Consider the following 12,027-nt stretch of genomic DNA (forward strand, 5'->3'; position numbering starts at 1 on the left):
AGTGATTTAACCCTGATTTAAACCCCATTTAGTTATTTGCCCTCCCTTTTTTGTATTTTGTGTTGTGTGTGTGTGTGTGTGTGTTTGTTTTCGCTTTAGTGTGGTTGGGTGAACATATTTTATTGCGAAGTCATGTTTAAAGATTGTATATATTAATTAAAAGGAATTGAAATTGTATGGACCCAGTCTCAAGCTTTCATTAGTAATGAACTTGTGTGCTTTAACTTTAAGGTTAATCTAACTCTCCAGGTGAAATTCCTGGGGTGGCGTTGTTGGCAACTTGTCACTAGTTCAACTAAAACTTCATCTTATTGGTCCCTCGAACGTCGAATGCCACAATATGTTCATTTTCATACAACTACAAACCAAATAGTAACACGTTTGTATTGTTATTTACTTTGATAATTTTGCTGTTTAAAACAATTAGTTTGCCTCATAAGGAAGAAATAAATTCAGGCAAGTGACTGGACACGATCTGACGCATTTAATATAAGACCGAATACGCCAAAGGCCCCCAACTGTGACGTATAATTCAGTCGCCCAATGCGCTAGCGCAGATTCCTGGGTCAGTCAGGAGGTTGTGTCTCTGGAGGTGGATCATGGCACTGAGGGTCACTCGCCTGGTCATCCCGTCTGGAGCCGCTGCTCTCAAAGCAGTGACGGCTGCCCAGAAGGTGAGGATGGAAAACGCGGAGAATATAATCGTTATTTGTCCTCCTACAACGTTTCAATTTCACAAGGACAAGCTAAGCTAACCAGTTAGCCTCCCGGTCGTTAGCATCACAAGCTGTCAACCACAACCCTGACACTCACTGGTTTGTTTATAATAATAATACGTCTGTCACAGTCTGTTTACAGCTGACAGGACATTGAAGTAGTGAAATGTTTCATTATCAACGTCACATGTATTCTCGGTATAGCCAACACACCGCGTACCTCCTCCAGATGTGTTGCTGGCGAACTTCACCCAGATAGATGTTATGTTTAACTTCTTGTCAGGCCTATTCTTTTCCTCAGTTCATTTACGCCGGTGATCACATTTTAAGTTTGTTATTGTAACGCGTTATCTACAATTTGTAATCGCTTTTCTGTGTCTCGGCTCCAACTGGTCCAAAATGCAGCAGCCTGACATTAACACAGGTCATACTTCTTCATTGATTACCCATACAATGTAGAAGAGAATTTTAGATTTCTCTAATTACATATAAAACACCACACAGGCAGGCTCCTCATTATATTCTGAACGATTGTGTCCCTTGCACACAATGAGATCTTTATCTTCTGACCATCTGCAAGTTCAGATTAAAAACTAAAGGTGACATTTTGTGTCATGACTCCCAACCCTTAGGAACTGTTTCCCCTTATAATGATTGCACAGTCCGTTAACAGTTCATGTATTTATTAAGTAAATAGCTTAACTTGGTATAGTCCTTATGGTTTCATTGTTTTTGTTTCTGTGCCATTTTTATTCTTCTGTTGTTTTACTCTGTTATTTTATTTATTTTATTTCAACAAGTGTTTTGTACAGCAGCTTGTTAGTTTGGTTTTCAAAGGTGCTTTATAAATATAATTTTACTCACATATTTACACTGCTGTGCCATATTTGGCATTGTTGTTTTTGGATTGTCGTCCTCTGTCTGATGTCTATAAGTAGTCCCAGTTGATTTTTTTTAATCAAATCCAAATATAAATCAAACAGAGAATGTAGCCTAAACAGCCATTGAGTTCATAATCACTGCTAAAGTGCAGGTAGTTGTTATTTACTTTGGCTCTGGTTGTCTACTCTCATTGATGTCATGGGTGATGGACAATATATTAGAAATATTCTTCATTATAGAACAAGACAATACCTGTTAACAATGTGAAGTTGAATCTCCACTTCTCTCTGGTTGATTATGTTTACAATGGGGCGTATTCTAGTGGTTGTTGGCATCTTGTTTTCAGTGTGTTTTGTGTTTCTTTGTCATCCAGGCAGGTGTTCACACAAGCTCAGTGAGAAGCCTTCGTTATGGCTGGTTGTCGTACGCACTGGGTGAAAGGACAACACCTCGGTTTAACAGCTTCAGCAAAATCATCTCTGTGGATGGAAACTTGGCGTCAGGGAAAGGAGCGGTGGCCCAGAAACTGGCTGACAAGCTGGGTAAATATCTCAAGGCTGATTGATAAACTCTCCCTCCAATCATTTAATACGGGCTAATATTATTTCCCAGCCGATATTGGATATAACATTAATCCTAATAAAGATATATTCTGGCACTTTTGGGGAAATGTGCAGCTGATTGTCTTGGTAGAAGGTAAATAATTCGATTCTTGGTATATATGTGGCCAGAGCTACCGAGATATTTCAGTTGGAGGAGAATATGGGAGATATTAGTGGTGCCTACAGTGACATATAATTGTATCTGCAGGGATGCACTACATGCCTGAGCCTGACACTTTCTACCTGGACAAGATGACGGGAGAGAAGGAGCCTCTCTCTGTTGACTTCAATGGGATGTGCAGCCTGGAGAAGTTCTACACAGACCCCAAAGCTGCTGATGGGAACAGCTACAGGCTGCAGCTGTGGATGTACAACATGAGGCTGCTGCAGTACTCTGACGCCATCGAGCACCTGCTCACCACAGGTATCACTCACACAGTTTGTTCTTTCCTGTGATTAATTTAACACATTTACATGGCAAACATTAGATTTGTATTGGTTTTTAAAAAATCCTATTTTATGATTATCATGCATCGATTTAATGCTATTGACAGATTAGTTTTAGTAATAACATTTCCTGTTTGTTGTTAAGGGATTTAAAGTGTATTAACAGCATCATTCTCTGTGTTTAAGGCCAAGGAGTGATCCTGGAGCGATCCCCCTTCAGTGACATGGTCTTCCTAGACGCCATGTTCACAGAGGGCTACATCCGGAAGGAGTGTGAGTCTCAGTGTCACTACTATTAAAAGATGCAGACAAATAGTCTTTAACTTCCCATTAAACCTAGAAATTACGTAGTCAATTAAGTATTAGACAGAATTGTCTTTATTTCAGTGGACCAGAATATAGACAGCAGTGTTTTCCTAATTCTATTCTGTTTTAAATTTAGTTTGGATGTGTATAAGAAAAAGAAACTTTGGGACACACCATACTGTTCTTTTTACACATTTCTTGGATGCAGGCATGCAGCACTACAATGAGGTGAAGGGCATTAGCATCTGTGAGTTCCTGCCTCCCCATCTTGTTCTCTATGTGGACCTGCCAGCTGAGGAGGTGCAGAAGAACCTGAAACAGAGCAGCAAGGTATTGAGACAAACTCATTGAAAACACAACCATACACAGTCATACCTGTAAGACACAGTGATGATGTCAAATATCTACATCCTGCTCATTAACCTTCAATAGAGGGAAGATTATTCTATTTTTAACTGGAACAGTAACCGTAATACAAGTAACATTCACCTCAGACGATTGAATACACTCATCAGTGATGACTGGTGCTAGTGGGATGTTTTATTCTGGGTTCTTAGGCTTAGAATAGTTCACTAATATTGATTAAAACTCTTTATTCTCAGGCGTATCTTCAGAGTGTTCCTCTGACATACTTGAAGAGCATTGAGGATGGATACAAGAAGACTTTTCTGCCCAAAATCAGGTAAGAAAAACTTGACAAATTCAATAGATACTGTCAAATGTAATGACTGTAAAGATGGATGACATGTCAGCTCCCTAAAAGTGGAGACAAACGTCTGGATCGCCCCCTGGTGGCTGGCTTTAGTATAGGTCTTCCCAACTAGTCCACATAAGTGGTTTAGACATGGACCAAACGGAAAATGTATTAAAAAAGCGAAATATTGAGTGTTTGCCTGTGTTTTATTGTAATTCAGTGAAACATCAGAAGTTCTCGCTTACGATACAACCCAAGCCCAAGATATCGAAAAGGTAAGAGAGTATTTGACGATAGCTGCCTGAATAATGATTTTCTATGTTTAATTACACCATAAAACTTATCATCTAATTCTTTAAACCAGTTATTTACTGTGTGCCGTCCACAGATGGCAGACGACATCGATGATTTGAAGTTTGAGAAAGGTCCCTGGTTGGATCAGGATGACGTCACCTACCACCACATGAGGATGTTGTGAGTTCCTCATGAGTTTTCGCACGTTATCACATTAAAATGCAAATTACACAAAGGAGTATTTGTCCCACAGGTGAAGTTGGATTCATACAATTTGCACAATTCACACTGTATTACACTCTCAGTCTCTCAACCTGAGGTGAATTATGTAGAGAACTGAAAATGCAAATTAGCTCTAATTGCTCTCATTACCCTTTTGTGTGCTGCGCTCACTTAATCTATTCTGCAGAGCAGGTTTTCAACATATTGCAGAAGCTTATTTAATTTTTTTTCTTTCTTAATCTCTCTTCTCCTCTTTGTTTTATTCTCTCTTTTTTGCAGCGTGGAAGACAAACAGCAGGTTGCAACCCTGACCCACATACCTAGGTTCTTGCCTGAGATAACCATCGGGGCTCACGACTACGATGAAAAATACTATTCTTATAAATCGGTAGGTTGAGACTAAGTATTCCACCTGGCAGCTTCACTGTCATTTCATATCTTTAGTTTTTCATTGTGTGAATAGCGTCTTCACAACACATCCACCCCCTAGCTTTAGGATAAAGTTCTTATTAAACAGCAAAATGGAAATAGACAACATGATATTGGTGACGGTGACGAAATTGTTTGCCACCAACAAGCTGGTCTGAGTATTTCTGTAACTTTCTGGGATTTTGTCTATCATTTAACCATAAAACATTCGGTGTGTTCTGCAGTTCTGTGGACAGTGATGTGTTGTTGAATTACGAGGTCAGAGGAGAACGACTGTGATCAGAATCCTCACTAACCACAGCAGAAAAATATTCACTGTAGCACATCAGTGATGTTTCTGCCGTCAGTGACACTCGGTCAGCTCGCATGCTGTGTTATGTTTGACAATGAGTTCAGAGCTCTTCAACAGTATTGCTATGGTGATCGTCATGGATTACTTGGTGAGTGCCCATTCCTGCTGCAGGCTATCCCGCTTTTTCGACAGTTGGTGGCAGCAACGTGCAGGAAGATTAAACTTTGGTCACAAAGGCAAAGATTTTTAAGTGTCATTGAAGGTTTTAGTCGTACATATGATAAAACCTTCACTGTCATCGGGTGATGGCTGCAGGAGCACGAAGGAATTCTATTCAGCTTTATTTGCATAGCGGCAAATCACAACAGACATTATCTCATGGCACTTAATATCAAAATCGAGACCTGACAATATTCTAGAGAGAAATCCAGCAGCTCCCACGATGAAACACCCAGTGAAAAGTGGAGAGAAAAAAACCTTCCTCTCAGCAGGATGGAATGGGACTTGAGGACAGTGTGTTTCCATGGAGATGGACTGAAATGTCTAACCCTGTTATTCCTTATACTCCTCAGTGTTTTCCTCAATGGTTTTTGATACATGCTGCTACATTTCATAGTAAGCACTAAAGATATGGTCACAGCACAGGAAAATGTCCCCTTTTCCACGAGCTGCCAAACATATTAAGATGTTCACATTAAACTGAGTTTCCTCACATCACAGAGGGACACAAACAAACCTCCAATTATAACAAATCCAAACTCGAACTCAGTAGAGTGCATATCTCCGCCAAGGCCCAGCAGTCCCATTATTAAACAACAGTTAAATTCAATAGAGGAGTATTGGAGTAATCCTGCTCACAAACAAATAGACGAAAACATAACCTCGTTGGTAGTTGTTCCGCTTACGTACATATACCAACACATTCTGTTCAAACAAAGCATAGAGAGAAAGATGCACATGTGTTTGTTTTAAACATTAGTTTTCTTAACTGTTTTTCTGACAAAGATGCTTGCACCTCTCCTTCATAGACAATAAATAAAGATGGGCAACATGACTCCTCCCCTATAGTGAAGCCAAATCATCACAATTCCCAACGCTGGTGGCTGGCCACAGTGTATGTCATAAACCCCACCTCCTCCAAGTTAGCATATTGGACATGGACCAAACTAAAAAAAGTCAAAGTACAAGTTTCTGAGTATTTTTCATTTTGGTTTTAATTATTTGATTCTATTAAAAATGGGGTAAAATGTCGCGATTGGTTGAGTGCGTTAATCGTCTCCAAATTATATCATAGGCACAAGACGGCAGCGTTCTTATCCAGGATGTATTGGTTTCATTTCTGGATAGAGTGAAGAAGTGAGGATGCATTGTCCATCTTTATTTAGTATATGAAAATAGCTAAATTTATACATATGATTCATTTACTTTATTTCATGGTTATTTTACGTTGTCGCAGATTATTGATAACTTCCTTAGTGAAGTCTGCTGAGGTCTGAGACACTTGTGCATGTGATGTATTGTGGATGTGAACAGTCCTCAGCTCACACAGAGTTCTTTGTGCTCATTAAGTTCAAGAGTGTGCGACTGTGTTGAAGTCCTGTCATTACTGGCGGACACGCTGCCCTTTTGTTTGGCGTTTTGTAATTATCCGGTGATAACTTATCTCTTCTATTGTGTCGAACGCTTTATTAAAAAAATTCACATTATCGAGGATCCTACCTCTGTCGAAGTCGATCCATACTGTTCTTTTTCCTTTTATTCCTCCACCCTCTGTGATACAAAGCCTGTGCAGCACTGTCAGCATGATTGAAATCATTTTCTACCGCTGAAATATTGAGCGACTCGTATAGTTACAAGGCAAATGTCAGATGTGGAATATTCTGCGCGGCTTTTGGTATCATCAGTCTTTGAGGGAAACATTTGGGTTTGACCTTTTCTGTTTATTGACTGGGGACCTTCTTTTTTTTTTGTCCCCCCTGCTGCAAAAATCAAGCTGCATTATGCTGCAGGGGGCTGTGACCCGACATTTTGTCGTAAGCCTGGATCTCCATGGAGAGAATGAGAAACTGTGACACGTGGCGGCGTAATGTTCCTCTGCACATTTGAACCAACAGATTAAAAGTCACAGAGGATATTTGCCGCACTGGTGCATTGCAGATACCACAGTAATAAATAATGAAAAATAGAGTTTGATAGTTGATTACTTATTACTCATTACTTTACTTATTAAAACTTCTAAACAGAGCACTTCCCTGCTGATTCAAATAACCATCCACACTATTATGCTTGTAAATCAAAGTCTTTATATTAAGTATTAAAAGTTTCTCATTTGATACTGTTTGTTTTAATGTTCAGTCTGGTTAATCAACTCGATCTTTTTTATCCTTGTAGCTTCCTGGGAAGAAGTACTCTCCTGGATATAATGCAGATGTTGGAGACAAATACATCTGGCTGAAGTGAAGGAGTTCACAGGTCCGAACTCTGAACCGTTTTGATCCAGTCGTCCTCTGTTGTACATCCCAAATAACATGTATGTATTAAAAGAATAAATTTTGAATCTAATTAAGTTCTTCCGTAGTTCACTGCCGTTCATTTTTTACAAGTTTCCACAGGAGGAGGTAGGGAGAAGTTATTGAATACATTAATAAACATTTTACATGATGATGTTATCAACAGCATGTAAGCTTTATCGAGCAACTTTTAAGTATTTTTAACTTTTCAGCTTTACTCTTCAACTTGCTGGACCTGATTCTGACAATTGCTGCTGCGACTATCACTCAGTTCCACTCTTCTCCCAGGAAATCGTTATGAAAGAGGAAACTTTCTCCATGTTCAGTCACTGAACCATCATTTTAATCAAGCTGCTGGTTTAATTTTAAAGAAATTCTATAGTGTTGCTTCAATGTTTATATCATCAATCAAATTTTATTTGTATAGCCCATATTCACAAATTACAATTCGTCTCATAGGGCTTTAACAGGGTGTGACATCCTCTGTCCTTAACCCTCAGCAAGAGTAAGGAAAAACCCTTTTAACAGGGTAAAAATATGTAGAAACCACAGAGAGAGCCACATGTGAGGGATCCCTCTCCCGGGACGGACAGAAGTGCAATAGATGCCATGTGCAGGAAAACATCAAGATTAAAGTCTTCACAGTCCATGGTCAGCAACCAGCAGGACCACGATCCACCATCCAGACCAGAACGCCACTCCAGTCCTCAGTCACCGTCCACCGCCACCCACCACGAGCCGCCGCCGCGGTCCTGGTCCAATGCCCATACCCGATGCCAATGCGACACAGGGTCCGCCACCACCACCACGATCAGCACGATTATATGTGCTTACCAAAGCTAAAAGGAGGCTCTCAAAGTTTTCCCAGGATAGTGAAGTCTTATTTAAAGTTTAAAATTGACCATGTATTGCTACATTTATATTTACCCTTTCTGCAGATGCTGTTATCCAAAGCTACTTATAAGTTGAGGAATTTTTTTATCATCAGTTAAAACTCACAACATCATGAGCAACATTGTTTCAAAAGATTTGATAGTTCACACATCTCTCCATTTCCTAACATCGCCTTACTTTTCCTCCTGACATCCGCCTACTTATCTCTCAGCGAGCTTTCAGCCTCTCAAAGTTCTTCTGTTAAGTCTACTTATTTGGCCATGACTTTTATTTTGAAGGACCAGACCCAGAGCCATTATTCTTTGAAAGACTTGATTCGTTTGTGTTCCTTTTTCTGAGAGGGGCCGGAGCTGTAATCAAGAATTGATCAACAGCACAGATACGGGGATAAACTGGGCTCAGCCGCGTATGTAGGGGAATCGGGCTAAATCTACAGTGACGTGTTGCTTCCCGCTGTCAGATCTTAGTGAAGATCTCACTCAAGTGAGTCCTCATCATCTGGCTCAGCTTCCTCTTCATCACAACAGGCTGGTACACAGCTCCCACACTGATCCAGCTGAACAAGACTGAGAACAGGTCACAACACATCCCACATTTCACATGTCCGCAGCGCTGGGGACTGAGACACAAGACAACCTCTGAGGCTCTGAGCAAAGAAGTGATGACCAAGTAAACAACAAGATCATAAGATATCACCATATATGAAATAATTATAAATAATATATTTATATATATATTATTTATGTACATTTATACAAATTTTAAAATATTTAGTGTTAAATCACATGAAACTAACAATTGGAGAATTTGTAATTTTCCTTAAATATTTCATGATTACGTTACCGATAATGGATTTTTGGGGCTGATGCAGATTTTAGGGCATTAATACTGATGTTTTGTGACTGTTGCTTTCCTCTAGTAGGTATTTTAGTTATTTATAAATTTTTTATATAAAAGGTTTGCAAAGTCAAAAAGTCTGCTCTGAGAACAGAAAACACTGAAGCTGCAGAAACAACTTGTCAGTCTACTGGATCACATGAGCATAATGCACCCCCCAGCAGCTAGTCTGGAATGCCCCCTGACAAAGTCAGACAAAACATTTATTCAAATGTTAAAGGCCGCGTATTGAACACTGTTGTGATATGCAAGCTTTGCAACTATGGCAGCTGAGAAGGTCAATCTGGTGGAAGAAATCTCAGATTTTGATGACGTGGATTTAAATACATATTTAATGCGGAACAAAATTTTGATTATTACTGATTGAAACCAAAAACCCCACCAGGGAAATTATTATTGTGTTAATGATAATCTCATTTTAGTACTTAAAAAATTCGCTCGATGTTACAATCTCTCCTTTAGTGCATGAAATATGTTCAAATTAAATAACTATGAGCTTATTGTATAAATATAACTTGTTCTCTCAAATCATCAATTGATGTGAATGTTAAACAGCAGCTGCCACCATTGTAAAGACCTTTAGAATCTATTGTTTCACTGTCTTTTTAATATGTATGGATTTATATACATGTTGCTGCTGATTGGGTGACACCACTGACACGCCCAGGAAACGAGAGAAAACACACCACCCACCGTTTCAAGAAAACATGTCAATCAACTTGAAAGTGACCAAGGTAAAGTGAGCATGGACGTTTCCCTGGACCATTCATAGCAGACTGGGCTTTATCAGGAGGGGGGCCTTAAAGAGACAGGAGCTAAAACCAAGTGTTTTAGACAGGCTGAAAAGAGGAGCTGCAGCGATGGATAGGCTGAGGTCAGTGATGTGCTTTCTGAACATTAGAGCATGGAAACCTTTTCAAGTAATAACAGTAATTAAAATGATCAACCTGAATATGTCAATAACACAAACAGTTTACAAGATTTGAGGCAGAGGCTGAATCATGATGTTTTTATCCAACCCAGTCTCATCAGAAAATGTTCAATGGCAACGTTGGTCCACTTGGAACGACGTTACCATCTCACAATCTGGCCTCTCAGATTGTGAGATGGTAGCATTTAGTCCTCCCATTGTTTTGCATTGGCGTGTTCTCACGTCACGTGACTCTCAAGCTCCCGTCTGCGGAGAGGAAAACATGGCGGAGATTCCCTGTTTTTTCAGATACAAATTTAATTTTGTAACTTAGTTTGGGCATAAAAATACATTCTGAAACCATTTCTAGCGAGAAATGTGCTCTTTGCTTCCACAGTCTTCAGCCAGTTCGTGCTTATGATAAATATTTTAATAGTTATCACGCATGTTTTTATCGTTGCTATGATGGTTGCCATGCCACCACGGCGCAGCTTGGTGTTTAAATCACAGTCCCTGCGGTGTGTCCTTCAGTGATCGTGAATGTTATTCATGTTATATAATAGTAATATTTGAGGCTAGATTACATCTCTAATGAGAAGGATCCTGCGAGTCTGTTCATACCGAGGCCGGCCCGAGTGCGCGACCGGACCGAGTGCGCGAGCGGACATGACGTGTGGCTGTCGTAAAAACCCTATTTGTAAACAACCAGTCCTTTAACTCAGCGCTGCGTCATAAACACGGAGCGCTTGGAAGACCACGATGTCATCTTCCTTCTGTCAGGTAAGTAGTTTATTGTTTTTAAAGATCGTTACGATCTAGGTTTACAGTCCGAGTGCGGAGAGAGTCCGTCAATCCACACTATGGACGCTGTTCATCAGCTAATACGCCATTGTTAGCCACATGCTTCAGCCCACGGTAGCCTGTGCTACCTGGGAGGTGAATACATGGTTGTTGAAACCAGTTCAAGACGCTTAGCTCATCATTGAGGAACGCTACAATATAAATATAAACATGAATTTGATTTATGAATGCTTTAGATTAATAAGGAGTGTATTTGTCTACCATTACTCCACAATATCAGATCAATTTGGTTTAATGTATAGTATGCAATATGACAATGTTTTCATGTTATGGAGTTGCGATTCATTTTATAAAACAATTGCTATGTTCTGTTTTTTTAATCAAGGTGGATCAAAGTGAAGCTACAGGAGTTTCATTAACGTCAACAACTTGGACCGAACAGTTTGTTTTGCTTGATGAAGAGCAGGAAGGGCAGCCTGGAGAGAAAGAGAAGCCGGGTTGAGCCCACTACCATCATCCCCGTACCACGAGGAAGATGAGGGAGAGAAATGATCCTACCATTAAAGAGGTACTTTTAAGTTATATACCAGAAAAAACATTTTATATAATTTGCCAAATATACATTTTTATTAAATCCCCAAAGTACGCTTGCTGAAATACAAGTTAATATCCCACTGAAAGAATTTTGATCAATCATGCTTCCCTGCTGTGATTGTTTAACTGGGAAAACAACTTTTTCCACAGGAAGGCAAGTAAATTTAAGGAATACATGTGCAAAGTTTTCCTCTGTTATGTATAACGATGACCCCCATGAAACATAATGTTAGCAATATTTACACCTTTTAATTTATACTGTTTATTTCTGTCTACATGTGTGAATTTGCCTTCATTAGTTTCAGAAAAGAGCGATGATGTATCGGTCAGTGGGCGGCAGCACGAGACTCCGCAAACTAGTCTGTAAGCAAAGTAGACGAAGGCATCGAGGTTGCGGCCTGCCATCATTGTTATTTTGCTTAAGGGACTGAATATGTTTCATGCAGAAATATTAGCATTTCCCTTATATCTACCAAAACTGCTTGTTTCACAGACTGCAGTTTTGTTTTGATCCGATGTGGTGTGCAAATACAACCG

At 39.7% G+C, this 12,027-nt stretch overlaps 1 protein-coding gene across 1 annotated transcript; it reads left to right on the plus strand.

Annotated features, from left to right (window-relative positions):
* Positions 1–514: 514 nt before the first annotated feature.
* On the plus strand, positions 515–7,454 carry ndufa10 (NADH:ubiquinone oxidoreductase subunit A10). Its single transcript, XM_053440515.1, has 10 exons — positions 515–674; positions 1,972–2,140; positions 2,409–2,624; positions 2,834–2,920; positions 3,162–3,283; positions 3,556–3,635; positions 3,868–3,922; positions 4,036–4,121; positions 4,443–4,551; positions 7,276–7,454. The coding sequence occupies exons 1-10, from the start codon at positions 600–602 to the stop codon at positions 7,342–7,344; spliced, it is 1,068 nt and encodes a 355-aa protein (XP_053296490.1). The 5' UTR covers positions 515–599; the 3' UTR covers positions 7,345–7,454.
* The last annotated feature ends 4,573 nt before the right edge of the window (positions 7,455–12,027 follow it).

Source organism: Pleuronectes platessa, chromosome 14 (assembly GCF_947347685.1).
Source record: "Pleuronectes platessa chromosome 14, fPlePla1.1, whole genome shotgun sequence".
NCBI lineage: Eukaryota > Metazoa > Chordata > Actinopteri > Pleuronectiformes > Pleuronectidae > Pleuronectes > Pleuronectes platessa.

Excerpts from the sequence above, each read along its gene's own strand:
- ndufa10 (XM_053440515.1), top strand. The coding sequence starts at position 600 with ATGGCACTGAGGGTCACTCGCCTGGTCATCCCGTCTGGAGCCGCTGCT. Across the intron at positions 2,625-2,833 it reads CGAGCACCTGCTCACCACAG|GCCAAGGAGTGATCCTGGAG; the intron begins GTATCACTCACA and ends TCTGTGTTTAAG. Across the intron at positions 3,923-4,035 it reads AAGCCCAAGATATCGAAAAG|ATGGCAGACGACATCGATGA; the intron begins GTAAGAGAGTAT and ends TGCCGTCCACAG.